This window comes from Sminthopsis crassicaudata, chromosome 6, assembly GCF_048593235.1.
Source record: "Sminthopsis crassicaudata isolate SCR6 chromosome 6, ASM4859323v1, whole genome shotgun sequence".
Lineage (NCBI taxonomy): Eukaryota > Metazoa > Chordata > Mammalia > Dasyuromorphia > Dasyuridae > Sminthopsis > Sminthopsis crassicaudata.
In genome coordinates this window covers 249301694-249318871 of record NC_133622.1, presented here as the reverse complement: position 1 = coordinate 249318871, position 17178 = coordinate 249301694, and the positions used below count along the sequence as shown (strand labels likewise).

Below are 17178 nucleotides of genomic sequence, written 5' to 3'. Positions count from 1 at the left end.
TTTTTGCTAAACACATTTTTACCACTAAGGAAGAGTTAGCAAGAGGAAGGCTTTTTCTGTTAAGAATAATTTCAGTCACAGCATTTCATAGACTGAGAACTGGAAGGAACATTAGAATATCACCTATTTCATTTCCCCTGCTGAGGAAATGGGAGGTTTAGAACAGAAAAAGGGACTTTATGAAGTTAGTTAAGATTCAAACACCATTATTATGTCAAATGTCCAGTGCCTTTCCCCTATTCCAGATTCCACTGTTATTTGTGGGGGAAAAAGATAAAAAAAATTATATTTGACTTAGTAGGTTTTCAAGTTCAGGACAGCAAGGTGAGACCAAGGGTGCAGAATGAAACAATATCTTGAACATAGTTTTGTTTGACTGCTTATTTGTTACAAATAGCTTGTTTTCTTGGAGATGGGAGAGGAAGAAAATATTTTTGTTAATTGAAAAAAAATTTAAATTTACAAACATTTCTAAGTCCATCTTAAGAATAATTTACTGATGCAAGCAATGTACAAATTAGCATTTTTTTTCGAGTTACCAAATACCTTATCAAGAAAAAGGGCTCCAAAATGCAATCTTCACCTTTTAAAATCATAGCTCTCCAAACCTACTAATTTCTAGTTACAGCATTTTTCAGTTCTGAACAGTATACCATTGATGTTAATCATACAGAATAAAAATACTAAAATTTAAAAGGACTTTTCTAAGACATATGCACTAGAAAGTCCAGAAACACCTATACAGAACTCACTTTTAATAAAATTTTTATTACATAAAAGTAAAAATCAAAATAAGTATAAAGATAAAATATTATCTTTTCTCCCTTTAATATGATGTAGTGCCACAACTTTGAAAAATCCTATGTTATTAATAGCAGCTAGCATTTATATAACCTTAATTTGTTTACATTTGCTATCTCATTTCATTCTTACAACAATCCTGGTATAGAGTACAGATGCTTATTTTAGAGGTTAATCAACTTGCCCAGGGCCATACTACCAGTAAGTGTCTGAGGCAGAATTTAAACTCATGTCAAGCTCAGCCATCTCTCCACACCGCCACCAAGGTAACTTGGTATCTGAAAGTGGGAACTCTTAAGAACACACCTATTCCAATTCTAAAGAGAAAATCAATACTCCATTCATTATCACAAATATCCCTGTTCCTTAAGCTTATTTTTCTATTTCTTTAATGTTTCCAGGTGATTTCACTCCTATATGCAGTTACTTTTAATTTGAAATCTCTGACAACTAGTGTTTGAAACCTGAACAAACCAGAAAAACCAAATTGCAAATTCAATGCCAAAAATTAAAGTAGGCTAGCATAAGGGAATGGGATCTCACCAATCTCCTCCAGCTGCCTTTCCTTCTTTTCCCCACTTAACACATCCCATTTTGGTAGAAAATTTTCAACATGAGATCATTAATGATACACAGTATGTCTACTGAGAAAGAGCAAAACTAATCATTCAGAACTTGCATCAAGATTATACAGGCATCTATTAACAGATTTAAGAGATTTTACTGTAGCCTTTAGACTTCATTCCATAAGGACAATTAGTTTATGGAGTTGGACTCAAGAATGGTGGTTCTGAGACTCAAACTCTTTGTCTAAATTTAACATAAGTCTCAGTAATATCTTGCCATAAAAGCAGTATTCAAGTGAATTGGTTAGACTTTCAGCATCTGTGAAATAAGAGAATAGTATGCTGCAATAAATAACCAAAATCCAAAGGATCCTCTAAATTTTCAGGCTAGCCAGCTGTCACTTTAGCACTTATCTGAAAGATGTATTTCATGTAAAAAGCAGGTGGCTGTCTTATTCATCCTTATCAGATACTTAGCCCAGTGTCTTAAATGTAGTAGATCCCCAAAGAATTGGTTGAAGTAAATTATCCAATTTAGACTATTTATTCCCCATTTATAGGATTTAAGTTTAAATGAAAGGCTTAAAAATAGACACCCTGGGTTCAGTGGAATTAAAGAGGCTTGTAACAAAAACTACTTACATTTTACATTTCCATCATCACAGGGAGTAGAATACCCTGATCAACTCATAACTGCATCCATCTCTCAACATTTTCCCTTAATCTTTAGCTTTTATGAAAAAGAATTCCTCTACACAAAGTTTCACAGTCTAACACTACTAAGGGTATAACTAATTGCAAATGATTATAGAAATAAAAAGTAATTGGCTATCTTATATTGTCCTTTCTAGTATTAAATTACAAAACTGGTCATGCATAAATTCAAAACTGAATTAAGCACAAGACACAAATTTGTTCTGTGGGATGGACAAATGCTTGCTATTTTCCACTTTATAACCAGTGTTACTCTATGTTTAATATTCAATTTTTACAACACAAAAAAGTACAACACAATGAACACTGCAAATGAAATCACTAATTTCCATCTCTTATCACTTGTCTTCTCCCCCCTCCCCCCCGGGGGGCAATTGGGGTCAAGTGACTTGCCCAGGATCACACAGCTAGGAAGTGTTACCTGTCTGAAACCACATTTGAACTCAGGTCCTACTAACTGCAGAGCTGGTGCTCTCTCCACTGCACTATCTTTCTTTCTTTCTTTCTTTCTTTTTTTTTAAGCAGAATACAACTAATTATTTTCAACACTGTTATTTTTCTGGACTACCTTCAATACTCTTCTGCAGACTTTTTAAAAAGTTCCAATGGGCCTCATTTCCCCACCCCCATTACTACTCATACATAATACTCCTAATTCTTTTAAAAATAAAAAGGGGGAGGGGGTAGAAGCAAATCAAATCCAGTAGCCAAATCCAAAAATGTTTATTTAGTTTAATTTTGAAAATTTTTACTTTTCAGTTTCCAGGAATTTTATTCTGTTATTTTTATTCTCTTTCAAGGTCATAATATAAAGAAAACTCATACACAACTTCAAAAACTAATTATCTAGAATTCCCACCTGGGACAACTAGCTTCATTACAAAATCAGTAAACAACAATTAAGCTGCAGGCTACCATCTAGTAGAAACATCAACACCAAGATTCTAATTCCAAAAATAAAAGTTTTGGGATTTCAGTAAAATGCTTAATTCTCCCTCTCTAATCTTGGTTCTATTGTGACAGGAAAAAAGTTGTCTGAGCTAGTGTAGTAGCTCTAAAAGCTAGTTTCAGGACACACTTTATAATCTTAAAAATTGAGGACTCCAGGGACCTTTCTGTAATGTAGGTACCTATTGCTATTTACTGTAATGGAAATTAAAACATGTCAGTATTATTATGAAAACTGATTATGACCTCAAGGATCTCCTGAAAGGTCTCAGGGACCTCCCCAACTACACTTTGAGAAGTGTATTGAGCTAATGTGATTGATCATAAGAAAGTACTATCACTTTGGGGGCATATAGCACTACAATAAGACTGAAAAGTCCTGCAGTCCATTTCAAAGAATGAAGCATTGCAGAGCACTCCAAAATAGGGCAGAACACCACAACCAGGGGGAAGCCCTCCAGTTCCTTCAGCACTTATTCCTCATGGGCCTCTTTCAATTAGTTAATGACCTCCTCTACTCAGTCCTCCCCATGGCTACACTACTACTAGAAATGAAGAAGTATTTCATGTTTTTCTGGTACTGATTAGAATGTAAAGTAAATTTAAGATGGAGAACAAGGCAAACTCTTCATGCAAAAGAATCAAGGGGAAGCTAGACAGTACAGTGGATAGAGAACCAACACTAGAGTCAGTAGGACCTGAATTCAAATTTGATCTCAGCTGTGTGATCCTGAACAAGTCACTTAACTCAACTGCCTCCCCCCTCCCCCCCAATGGAAAAAAACAAAAAAACAAATGGGCTTGGGCATAAGAAATTGGTAAACTTAAAAGAATTTAGACACTAAAGTTTAAGCAGAACAATATTTATGTCCTTGTATTCTCCTCAACAACAGAAAACAAGTTAATGACATCTCTGCTTTTTGCCCACTGGAGAAGACCAATCATAGTCAGAAACTTTCTGGACCTCAAAATTTGATTATTTGAAAAATGAGGCTGGCCTAAAACTTGTATGTCCTATTATCTTACACAATGTATCCTCCTAGTAGTATATAAGCTCAAGTGAAAGTCTTGTTTTTCATTTTTGAATTTGTATATCAGTACCTTTAACTTAGTAGGTGCTTTTTGAAGTTTTTGTTGGAGTGAATTGAATTGACAATACAGGATGTCTATTGAAAGGCTCTTTAGGGCTATAAAATTATGCTTACCCTTTGACCAAACAACAACAATATTAGCTCCCAAAGAGTTTTTTAAAAAAAGAAAAAGGACCTATACATACAAAAATGTTTATATAGTAGCTTTTTAATTGTTGCAAAAAAATGGAATTTGAGGGGATGTTCATAAACTGGGAAGTGACTAAACAAGTTGTGGTAAAGTTGTGATATAGGATTGCGATGGAAGACTACTGTGCAAAAGTGAAATGAACAGAATCAGAAGAACATGGCATACAGCAATAGCAATATTGTAAGATAAAACTGAATGACAATTATTCTCAGCAATCCAGTGATCTAAGACAATTTTGAAAGGCTAAAATGAAGAATAAAAAAATGCTATTCTTCAGAGAAAGGAAAAAAAAAAACCTTTTATGTCCTTTCCAGCTTGGATCATCATATAAATGAAATTAAATATATAAATTTTTAATTATGTTAGAATACTTAATGTAAATGTTGATAATGAAATATAGTAATATGCTCAAGAAAAAAGAGGTGGGGAGGGAGCCAAACTTTACCTATAAATAAAACTATATGCAAAGTTAGGGTCATTTTATCTAGTCATAATATTTTATTCTGGGAAGGTAAAGTAGTTTGTTCAATTTATCTTACAGATTAAATAGGACCATCAGTAAAAAATAACCTGTAACTCTGAATATAATTAAAATAATGCAGCATTTTAAAAAGACAAATGCTGTTACCTTGAACTTGTTCTCCCCTCTCCCCCAATCCATTAAATTATCCTCTAAAGACTCCAAATTATTTTCTGGTAAAAGAAGGTATTTAAATGGCCAGCCTAATGAGCTTTCCTGGATTTCATTTGCTTGAATATTTCAATCCCACCTTTGAAAATAACTGATATTCTATACTTCCAGATACCGATTTCTCCAGGTTATCAAATATACAAAAATTATAAAGCTGCAAGTTACAACTCTGTAGCCCTATTGATTGCTGCATATACTCAGGTGACCTTGAATTATTTTCAACCTCTTTCTTTATACTCTATCTAATCAATAAAATGATAATACTTTTCAATGTTAAGAAATTTCAAGCTGATGACTAGGCTCTACATTAATTTTGTTTATAGAAGCTGCAGCATGTACCTTTACCAATTTTCCCAAAAACAACGTCCTTCCTATGGCAATCCTCCATTGTCATACCCCCCTCCACCTCAATAACAAAATTGTTTTCAGACCAGTTTTTAGTACATACTAAATAGAGATTTAAAAATCAAAGATCAGAACCTTTGAGTTCTGCTCAAGGCTCCTGGCTCAAAGTCATAGAAAAGTATTATAAACCTAAAGATAATCTGTGTCACCCTCGAACTGTCTGTAGATGCAATGCCACCATGACAAGATGTCTTTTTGAGTCATAGAAATATCTTTAAAGAATTCAATTCTGCAATTACAAGCAATGACCAATCTTATTTTGTGTGTGAGATGACAATATGCACCACGTAAACTGAACCAGTAAACTAGATACACCCAGTTGAAATAATAATCTGTAATTTGCTCTGCTAACACACCAAATTACTTTGCTAGAATACTAAATTATTTTTATCCTAAAATATGTTATCCTAAGTTGAATAGTGAACTTAGCATATGACATATAAATACCTGATAACTTCACAAAATTTGTTGTTCAATGAGATGAACCAAACCAGTTCCAATAGAGCAGTGATGAACTGAACCAGCTACATTCAGCAAAAGAACTCTGGGAGATGACTATGAACCACTGCATAGAATTTCCATTCCCTCTAATTTTGTCCGTCTACATTTTGGATTTCCTTCACAGGCTAAATGTACGCTATTTCAAAGTCCGACTCTTTTTGTTCAGCAAAACAACTGTTTGGTCATGTATACATATATTGTATTTAATTTATACTCTAACATATTTAACATGTATTGGTCGACCTGCCATCTGGGGGGGAGGGGGAAGGAGGGGAAAAATTGGAACAAATGGTTTGGCAATTGTCAATGTTGTAAAATTACCCATGCAAATATCTGGAAATAAAAACTATTATTAAAAAAAAAAATTTGTTGTTTTAAGTCTTTGCCTTTCTGCCCTGGTCAGAACATCATGCATTCTAGAATTAAGGCTATTCTATAGCAAAGTGTATTTCTTCAAGGATAGAAATGAAATTCTAGTCCTTAAACTTCCCCACTATAGATTTCTTCAATTCTCAAATAATAAGCGACATGTATATTAAAGTTTGCAAAGAGCTTCAGACAACTTTTTAAGGCAGGTATTGGTCCCTGGGGAGGGGAAAAGGGGAGTTCATTGAATAGAGAACTGGACTTTTAAGTCAGAAAACTCAGAATTCAAATCCAATGTAAGACATTTCTTTTGTCAACCTGGGCAAACCACTTAACCTCTTCTCTATCTGCCTCAGTTTGCTCATCTCTAAAAAAGGAATAGTAGCACTTGAGATAAGTGCTTTGCAAACTTCAAAGTGCTCCACACATGCTAGGTATTAAATTATTCCCATCTGACAAGAGTAAACAAGCTCTGAGAAGTTACAATTTGATTACAAATACAACTATTTAAGTGTGAGATGCAGAATTTAAATCCCAGGTTTTCCTTTCTGGTTTCATTAGGTTATTTTCTCCTTTACCTCTATAATTGAAATATACACACAAATGATTAATGAAGCTAATAGACAGGTTTCCCTACCCTAGAACTGGCAAAATAGACTTAAGAAAACAAATTCTCTTTAAGAAAACAATTTCTGTTTTCCAAACTCCCCTTAAAATTCTAGACAATGGGCAGTCCTTATGAATAATTTTTTAAAGCTCTTGTTAAGAAAACAAAACATTTTTGTAAGGGGAAAAATGAATAATCTTTACAGAACAACTTGGAACAGACTAACTGCAATTATTTCATATATACTAGATGGCTTTTCAGAATGGCTATTTGTTGTAAATTATGCCCATAAATGAAAATTACACTGAAAAGATTTTGGGGCAGAGTAGATGGATGGGGTGAAATTATACAAGCAGAATCTACTCAAAAAATGTCAGATTAGCATGAGATAACAAGGATGAAGAAAATACCTGTATCAATACAGCTTAGCACCTACTTTGCAATTTATGGTCTTAGAAAGTTACCTAGAAAGCAGAGATGATGGGTGACTTGGTAAAAACCACACAGCAAGTGTCCGAATGTTACTTCACAAGTCATGTAGGCCACACAAGACCAGTTCTCCATCTACCTTGTATCCTGCAGATATTCCTGTATAAATTTACCTATATTCACTTTGTTTTCTGTCAGTAAAACAAACTTTGAGGGTAGAAAATATTTCCTTTTTGTCTTTATAAGCTCAGTACCTGGCAATAGGCTGCCTAATTCTTGGTGATTGGATTGTCCATCATCTATAACCACTTTATTTGCTGTTTTCTTTACTCCTGTCTCTATTGTAGGAGTTTCCATATTCAAGAACAATCACTGCATATCACAGCAACAATTATGACGAAAATGCTGCAGGGAATAAATGAGCATCAATAATTCTGAGAACACAACTGTAGTCCTTCCTTTCTTCTTTAACAGATCAAGTAGCAGAGCTAGATGGGGATATAAAGGTCATCACTAGAATAAATGACTAACCAGGCTTCCGACCAGCAGGAAAAGACACCCCTATACCCCTGCCCTTATAGTAGAAAGTCTGGGATCATTCACTTCTGTTCCTATCCAACATAACGTCAAAGCTTAAGGGCACAAATTAATCAGGGCTGCACTGCTGACCTTCAGCCTTGTTCCTCATAGAACTTTTGCCATGATAAACTTTCACTGATTGTTTCATGGGTGTAATTCTTCAGCGTCAGAGAGTGGAAAAAAAAAGCAACTATTTCAAGTACTCAAGAATTTGCTAAGGATGAAGCAAGTCTAATATTTAGATATTAGGATACAAATTTAAACATTTAATTGGCCTGTTGGGAGTGTGAACATGTTACTTTCAAAAAACCCACTGAAGGGATACATCATCAGAGAGAACTAAACCTAAATTGGAGAGGTTCTTACCTAGGTACTGGTCAAGAAGCATTTGTTTATAGCATTTATAGTATATAGTATATAGCACCTGGCACATATGCTCTAAGCCCTGTTGATACACACACACAAAAAAAAGGTGGGGGGTTTCCTGTCCTTAAGAAGCTCACATTCTAAGGAGGAGACAATATGCAAACAATTCTACATACAAGATATGCAGTACAAATGTAAGTTATTATTAAATGTAAGAAGAGGCCAGGAACAGCTTCTAGCATAAGGTGGGTTTTAAGCCAAATCTGGAAGGAAGCCAAGGAAGCCTGGGGGCTGAGGTAGAAGAAGTATATTCCGGCACCAAGCACAATAGAAAGAGATGGAGGACAGCAAGATCAGTGTGGCTGGACCACTTGAGTTGGCAGAAAGGAATAAAATATAATAAGACTGGAAAGGTAGGAAGGGACCAAAACCTGAAAGCGAAATACAGGCCCCTTCTAACACTAGGATTGATGACTCTAGTTTTGTTTTCTCTTTAAACCATCCAAGATGGTTCTTTTAAAAAAGAAAATACCATAGCAGTTTATTCTGGCACTTTATTTGAGAACATAAACTCCATTATTTCACATAAAGGAATGTATTTCAATTCATACTAAACAGATCCTAAACTATATTTGGATGAACCGAAACTACTATATGATATCCCTGAATTTACTATTTTAAAAAGATAATACCTTTGACTTCAATTCCAATATTAACACTATTTCTCCCTCAAAAGGCTGAAATCTTCAAAGTCACCATTAACCTGGCTTCCTCTTTTCCTGTATTTCTATTTTACGTGATGCTTTTGAAACTCACAAGTCCACCAGGCATCCAGAGTAAACAAGAATCTTAATTTACAATAAACTACAAGCCCCAAACAAGGTCTCCTGTTGAAGGTCCCATGTCCTATGACTGTTCTGCCTCATGCTACTAGGTTACAATAGTATTTGATAGTTTAAAAATGCCAAAGTGAAGTCCAAAAAGGGAACCCAAAAGAATTTCCTGGTTCTCCATCACAGAATTCCTTTTTAAAATTCAGAATCTCAAAGCTGGAAGGCATTTTGAAGACTTAAAGATTATCTGGATTCCACTTTCACATTTTTACAGAACAGTAAAATAGTGCCTTACTGGTCAACTTGCATAAGATCACAGAGATAGTAAATGGAATAGATTTATAACTCAAATCAGAAGACAAATCCTGGAGCTGATTCTACTTTGCCAAAGCACTGGCCAAACCAAGCAAGACAGAAAACTGTAGACTGCATTATTCCACATTCTTGCCTTAAATTCTTGAGTCTTCAAACCCAACATTTCCTTGATGGAAATTGATTGCATCATTCTGTCTTTTAAAAGAAAGGTATGACAGTGTACAAACAAGTCTATCAAGACTTTCTTGGCTAGTATAACTTCCAGGAAAGTCACAAAAGTAATAACAAGGAGAATCATAGAAATAACAAGGATTTAAGAAAAACATCTTTAAATGGTTTGGGATGATACAGCCTTAAGGATAATCCTGTGACACATGCCTTAAACTTCACAAACTCATTAAGATTAGATCAAAAGATACATGTCTGGGAATAACCAACTTCATTTTATTTTTACACAAGCAGAGGGCTAACTGCCACTATTAGAGCTCTGGAAACCATTTTGCAATGAGGAAGCTTCAGTAATGACCTGGTGACTACATAGTGAAGTATCTTTATATGCAGCTTTTGTATTAAGTGCAAGATCTAAAAATAGAGATGGCACAGAAGACTCACAGAAACTGTACTGTATAAATGATACAACTGGGTCTATTCACCTTGGTATTTATAATGAATGTTGAAGATATGGAAAACAAAATCTTCATTTTTATCTTAAATGTGAACAATGACAGTATCTATGCTGACTGTCCAATAAATCTATCAAGAGGAACATTAGTATATAATAGCTAAATGCCATAAACAGGAAAAAATAATGCAGTTAAAAAAAAAAATCAAGGTGACTATTAATTATTTGCATTACAAAAGGCTTCCAAGCAAGGTTCTTACTTTTAAAACTTATGAGTTTTCGTACTTCACATATTTAGTCAGATTTCATTTATTTTGGTAAGAAAGGAAAAAAGGCATCATTTCAAATAAGAAATGCCAAGAACAGATGACATAAAACAAGCCAGTTTGTTTTATAAATGACAAAACTGAGGCTGATTTTTTTGGAAATGATGACAAAAGCTTTAAATTTATAACATAAGGTAACAAAAAACATGTAAGAGCACTTACTAAAATTTAATGTCCACACAATTTTTCAGGTCCATTTCATTTACAATTACAATGTGCTTTAGTCATACAAATACATTTAAGAAACACATGTATATGGACATTTATACCCACAGAACTATTAGTATTAAGTGTATCACGAAAGTACAATGCAAACCTACCTTAAATGATGTATTATTTGGAAAGAAAAACATGAAAGTAATTTTAGTGACCATATTCACACGTGAAGAATGGATGAATAAGATAGTTCCTTCCCCTCTTTGCAGGAGAGGGGGACTGTGGGCATGGAATATTGCATATAGACTGTCAAGACTTAACTGATGTGCTGGTTAGTTTTGATGAGCTATTTTTTTCTTTATTCTTTGTCCTAAGGGGACAAAAGAAAAGTCTATGTGGGAATGAAGGTGATGTAAAATTAGGACATTAATAAAACATTTTCTTAGAGAAAACCAGTCACCCCATTCTTGACAGTGGAAAGGACAATACACAAAGAGGAAAAGAAAACCTGTGGCTAGTTAAATGACACCAAAAATAATGATGCAAAGAAAATATAAGCTTTGTCCCTAGACGTTTAACTGAGCTGTACTCTGGCTTTACTATAGAATAAAGTCATTTGAACACGTCCTTATTAATAGAAGGGCCGTTTTTTCAAAGATATACAATAGAAAAGTGACCCTGAAAGTAAATTTTAGAATCAAATTTTAGTGCTTCTTCTAGCCAATACCTCCATCACTACGAAGCCCAGAGATTTCATTCCCACAACTACGGGGACTAGAGCAGAGGTGACCACAGAGAGATGTCGAAACCTCTAAAATAAAATTGGTAAATATTTAACAAAATAAAGAATACAGTAAAACAGTTAACACATTTAGGGGACTGGCAAAGACCCTTCTGTATAGATTAGTGGCCCTCTCTATTTGAGTTGGACATCACTGGTCTAAATCACAAAGCGATATTGAAACTAAGTGCTATGTATATATTAGAAAACAAAGGAACTGAACATGGCAGAACAGCACCCAAACCCCCAAGTTGCTAAGGGCGGATAATGCCCCTCCTCCCATAAGCCCAGTTGCTTAGTAATAACAGAACTGCCTTTCCTTTAGAATTTGGCAGAGAGAAAAATAGGGAGAAATAATCGTTTAACGTCCACGCAGGGCTTCCAAATTTGCTGTCTCACTCCCGTTACTTGCCTAAAACCTGCCCCAAAGCAGCCTAACCCAGCTTCCAGGGAAACAAGCTGCTTCTCCCCCAATAATCCTCCGCACACTGGGAGACCCGAGGGGGGCAGGAAAGCCGCAGAACAGGTGGCCGGACCCAGGCTGCCTCCGTCCGCGCTCCCTCACCGGGCTCCGGCCCCTTTAAGAACTGTCACCTGCCCACTGGCCCTTCTTCCTCCGAGGAGGCATCCGCACTGCAGAGCTCGGCCCAGGGGCGCCAGCAGCAGCTCCCCCCTCGAGCGCGCCGGCTACAATGGGAACGCCAGCGGCCGCTCCGAAGCTTCCCTCCGCGCCATTCGGGGAGGGGGGAAGGGGCTTTGTCTCATTTGTCCCTTCGCCCTCCGGCCGTCCACGCTGGCCTCGGGTGCCGTCCCTCCGAGGAGGCCGGCGCTACACCCAGAGCTAAAAGAGGGGTCCCCCAGCCCGCACCCCATCGATTACCTTCCGCTAAAACGGGGGTGGGGGGCGTGGGAACGCCCAGGGAGGCGGCCTCGCCTTCGAGGGGGGATGCGGGTGCCATCGCGGGGGCGTCCAGCGCCCCGCTGCCCCCCGCCACCCTTCAGTGGCCAGTCCCCGCCCTGGGCGGCTTTGCCCCAGCGCCATGGAAACGCACAAAAAAGGCTGCCCCCGCCCCGCCCCCAGAGACCCTTTCCCCCCTCACGACACGGTGCCATCCGTGCCAGCCTGGAATCGGAAGCCTAGCCCTTCCCCCCTATTATCTGTTGCCCTGGGGCCCCGGCACACAGTAGGTGCTCAATCGGGGCTAGTTGACGCACCTGGATGGGCGGGGACCCCTTCTCATCCATGCTCTAGCTCACCTGCCCCCCCTCATCCCTAGAGATCTAGAACCTGGGCAAAGGAAGGGGCCGGGGCTTCCCAAGGTCTATCCACAGGGGGGGAGAAAGAGGGGGGGTAGCTCCCATAGCAGAGCCCCCCTCCCCTAAGCTTCCAAGGTCTGCTGTGGGGGAGGATTAAGAGGGTGGCGGCGGGGTGTTGCCCCCCGTCCCCCATGTTCGCTTCTTCCCGTCTTCCCCTCCCCCTGCCGTGTTTTCCCACGGCCCCACCCCAGGGCCCCGGCTCCACCCCACCCCCACGCTCCAGGAAAAGTCACCGGTTCGACTGGGGGTTACCATTCGAGGGTATCCCCTACCCCGACCCTGCTCAGGCCACCCCCGGCAGGGCTCGGCCTCGCCCCTCTTCCCCCGCCCCCCCAGGGGGCCGCCCTTCCCCCACCCCCACCTCCCCTGTCTCCCCGCGGGGCGGCCCTCCCCCCGTGCCTCCCTTCCCCCTCCTCACCCGCACAGGACGAGGCGCAGCTCTTGCCTCCCAGGCCTGGGCAGGCCCCGGGGGTTCCCCCGCCGCCTGCCACGGCTCCGGCGGCATCGGCTCCGGACGACGACGACGAGACTGACGGGGACTGGGTGGCCGCCGACGGCTCCGCCATGGCCTCGCCAACGGGAGGCGGGAAGGGCAGAGGCGAGGCGAGAAGAGGAGGACTGGGACGAAGGCGAGACGAGCAGCAGCTCCGACTCCGAAGGCGGACGGCGAGCGACTGAGCCACCGACTGACTGACGGACTGACGGGCAGCCGGGCTCAAGAGCAGAGGGGGAGGGGCGCCGAGCTCGGGCGCGCGCGCCGGACAGGATGCGCAGGCGCAGTGCAGCTCAGAACCCGGCGGGAGGAGGTGGGCGGCGGCCGCATCTGGCCCGCAGCGGAGCTACTGCGCAGGCGCGAAATCCCTCCCGCGCGTCCGCGCGCCGCCGCAGCCCTCCCTCTCCTCCTCTGGGAGTGGAGGCGGTGTCGCCACTAAAGCCCCACCCCCAGGCGCAGTCCCGGCTCTTGGGAGCACGTGTCCCGAGGCTAGAGGGGGTTGGGGGAAGCACCCCGCACCCCCCCGCAGAGAGTCCGTCTGTCCTGCTGAATCTCCGAGCATGCGATTGGTGTCCGTCTTGCAGTTAGCTCTCGGGAGCGTGTCCTGTCCGGACGCCGCACCGGAGAATGGGAGCCCCTTTTATCCGGGGGGGTCCGAGCCGTGCTGCGGATCAGTGCTGCTCCCGGCGCCCCCTCCCCCACGCAGGGCCCTCCCCCGGGCTAGGCCGAGCTGGGCGCTGGTGTCCGCAGGGAGCAACAGGCTGCCCCTTAGTAACCCCTTGGATTGAGCCGGTGGCGATGGCCTTTTCCTGCTGAAGCCTCCCGTTGCACTCCGGCGATGGGGCCAGGCCTCCCCTCCACCCTTTGCCATGAGAAGCGCTTTGCACGCCTGGCCTGTTACGGCTGTCACCATTTTCATCCTCCTGCCCCCCCCCCCCGAAAAACAAAATGAAACGTGCCCTTGACCGAGGTGAGGCTGAAACCTCCAGTCCCAGCTCCCGAGCCAGCCCGGTCCGTGCCCTTCCTCAGGCCGGAAGAGAACCGGCGCAGAGCGAGCTCTGGGACCGCGGGGCTCAGCCGGACAGGAGGGGGGGCACACAGGTTCGGGGTGGGGCACAGCAGCTGGCAGGGAAAGGACCCCGCGGAGCAGCGGCGCTGGCGTCAGTATGGAGGCAGAGAGGGGCCCCGGCTGGAAGGAGCACCCGCCGAAAGGGGCCGCAGACTGACGGCTGGTCCGCGAGAGGCCCCGTGGTGCACGTGTGCCTGCAGTGTGGGGGGAGGGGAGAGGGCTTCACTAGTGGCGTTTGAGTAGAATCTAGTTGACCCCCCTATCTGTATTGTGGGTTCAGGTAGGACTAAAAAGAGGCCCCGAAATCTCCTCCAGCTCTGACGTCTTAGGATTCATCCCACGGTCAGATGCTGTCTCTCCTGCTCGCGGGTCCAGGGTGCTGACTCCCCCCCTGGGGTGTGGCCTCAGCCCCCCACGTTCACATGTTCAGAAAAATTGGCGTTTCCTTTAAAAGTTGGCCCCTGTACCCCCCCCCAAAGATGCTGAACCTCAGCGGGTGAAATTTGTTTCTGCTGAGACTGATCAATAACAGCAATGCAGTCCCAGCAGCAGCCAGAGCCCGTCCGTCTTCCTGCAAAGATGCAAGCTCGGGGAGGAGGGAGAGCGCAGGGGGGCAGAGAGAACAGACCAATGGAAGGAGCTTCTGGAACAGCCGCCCTTGACGGCAGCATCTGAGGTCAGGGAAAACCCAGACTGAGGAAGGATGCGGCAAAGCCAGGAACAAAAGGCTGGGAGCAGGCCCGAGCATCTTCCTCTGGGAGCACAACCTGTGCTGCAGCTACAGCCTTGAAAGGCCTGGGGCTGCACAGGCCCAAGGCCCTGCAGCATCCCTAGCCCCCAGCCACTTGACAGGTGGGAAAGAGAAAGGAAATTCTCCGGGCTCAGGCAGGGAGCTCAGGCAGGGCCAGCCCCATGCCCAAGCAGAAAGAACCTTGCATTATGGATTCAAACCCAACCAACAAGCTTAACTAGTCCTGTGATTTCAAACAAGTCACTAGGTTTTCTGAGCCTCCGTTTTCTCCATCTCTAAAATGGGGACATTAATGTGTATATGCCTCCTTTTTGCCCAAGTAATTTTTACACAAACATAGGTATATAAAATAAGTAAATAATAAATCATATTTTCGTGACCCCCACATTCAGTTACAGGATCCCATATGGAGTCGTGAATCATAGTTTAAAAAGCTGGGTTCTAGAGTAAGAAGCAGAGAAATTAACTTTTTTTTAATATTTATTTTAAATGTGTTTTTATTTCATTAAATAGTACCCATTTATATATTTTTAGCATTCATTCTTTAAAGTTTTGAGTTCCAAATCTCTTTTTTTTTCCTGCTCTTCCCCCACCCCTTGAGAAGACAAGCAGTATGATAGCATTTATGCATGTGAAACCATGCAACACATTACCATATTTACTATGTTGCCAAAGAAAGCACATACATAAAAACTAAAAGTGAAAATATGCTTAGGGTTACTTAGGATTTATCAGTTCTCTCTCTTTGGAGGTAGATAACGTTTTCCAATATGGGTTCTTTGGAATTCTTTTGGATCATTATCTTTTTTTTTTTTTTTAATGGCTTTTTATTTACCAAATATATGCATGGGTAATTTTACAACACTGACAATTGCCATTCCTTTTGTTCCAATATTTCCCTTCCTTCCCCCCATTCCCCTCCCCCAGATGGCAGGTTGACCAATACATGTTAAATATGTTAAAGTATAAATTAACTATAATATATGTATAGATGTTGAATTATCTTGATCAGTGGAGCTAAGTCTCTCACAGTTGATCAGACTGACAATATTGCTGTTACTGTATACAATGATCACCTCACTTTGCACCGGTTCATGAAAGTCTTCCTAAGTTTTTCTGAAACTGTCCCCTTTATCATTTCTAATAGCACAACAGTACTCCAGTCACAATCATATATCTCAGCTTGTTCATTCATTCCCCACTCACTGGATAATTCAATTTCCAACGTTTTGCCACCATAAAAAGAACTGCTCTAAATATTTTTGTACATAGTTTTTTTTTTTTTTTTTTTCCCTTTTATTTCTTTGAGATATAGACGTAATAGTGGTATTTCCGGATCAAAGGGTATTTGTAGTTTGATAATCCTTTGGGCATAGTTCCAGGTTATTTGTCATTTGTGAATGATGTGAAGTGGTATCTCAGAATTGTTTTATTTTGCATTTCTCTAATTCACAATGACAGGACATTTTTATGTGGCTCTTGATAGCTTTGATTTCTTCTTCTGAAAACTGCTTGTTCATATTCTTTGACTATCAACTGAGAAAAAATTTATTTTATAACTTTCTTAGTTTCCTATATATTTGACAAATGAGGCCTTTATCAAGGAAACTTGCCATGTATTTCTTAATTTTGGCTTCATTAATTTTGTGCAAAAACTTTTAAATTTCATATACTTCAGAGTATCCATTTTACTTAATTTGCTTGTAAACTCCCTTATTTGTTGATCTGATAGGTAAGTTTTTCCTTACTCCCCTAATTTACTTATACAATCACCTTTTATGTCTTAATCATTTATCCTTTTTGACTTTATTTTGGCATATGGCCTGAAATGTTAATATACACCTAGTTTCCACCAAATTGCTTTCTTTTTTTCCCAGTAATTTTTGTCAAGTGCTAAGATCCTGTCCCCAAGAACTTGGATCTTTTTTTTTATTTATCAAACACTGAATTACTATAGTCATTATTATGTAATGTGAATTATACTACTGTATAATGTGAAACTCTTCTACTGATCCATCATTCTATTTCTTAACCAGTACCAGGTAGTTTTCATTAGTATACTTTTTAATATAGTTTGAGATCTGTACAGAACTCTCTGTACTTTTCTAGAAAAGTGAGGCAACATTTGAACTTAGGCTCTACGTAGGGTAGCCTTTCCTGCATGTCTCCTCCTACTCATCCCTATAATGACTGACTTGGAACCAATATACCTGGGAATTACATCCAATTCCCTCTGACTCATAAGACAAAGTCTTGAGAGT

The 17178-nt window shown here is 40.7% G+C and overlaps 1 protein-coding gene across 4 annotated transcripts in view; it reads right to left on the bottom strand.

Moving 5' to 3' along the window:
- The window catches only part of RTN3 (reticulon 3), a 44051-nt gene extending 30556 nt beyond the window's left edge, over nt 1-13495 (bottom strand). For 2 of the 4 annotated variants that reach the window (XM_074273338.1, XM_074273337.1), the window contains exon 1: nt 13023-13495. In XM_074273338.1, coding sequence (XP_074129439.1) covers nt 13023-13170 — 148 coding nt within the window. In that variant the 5' untranslated portion in view covers nt 13171-13495. Of the gene's footprint in view, nt 1-11881; nt 12115-12167; nt 12327-13022 lie in introns of those variants that run through there. The other 2 variants (XM_074273339.1, XM_074273342.1) reach the window with 2 other exon arrangements.
- Between the last annotated feature and the right edge of the window lie 3683 nt (nt 13496-17178).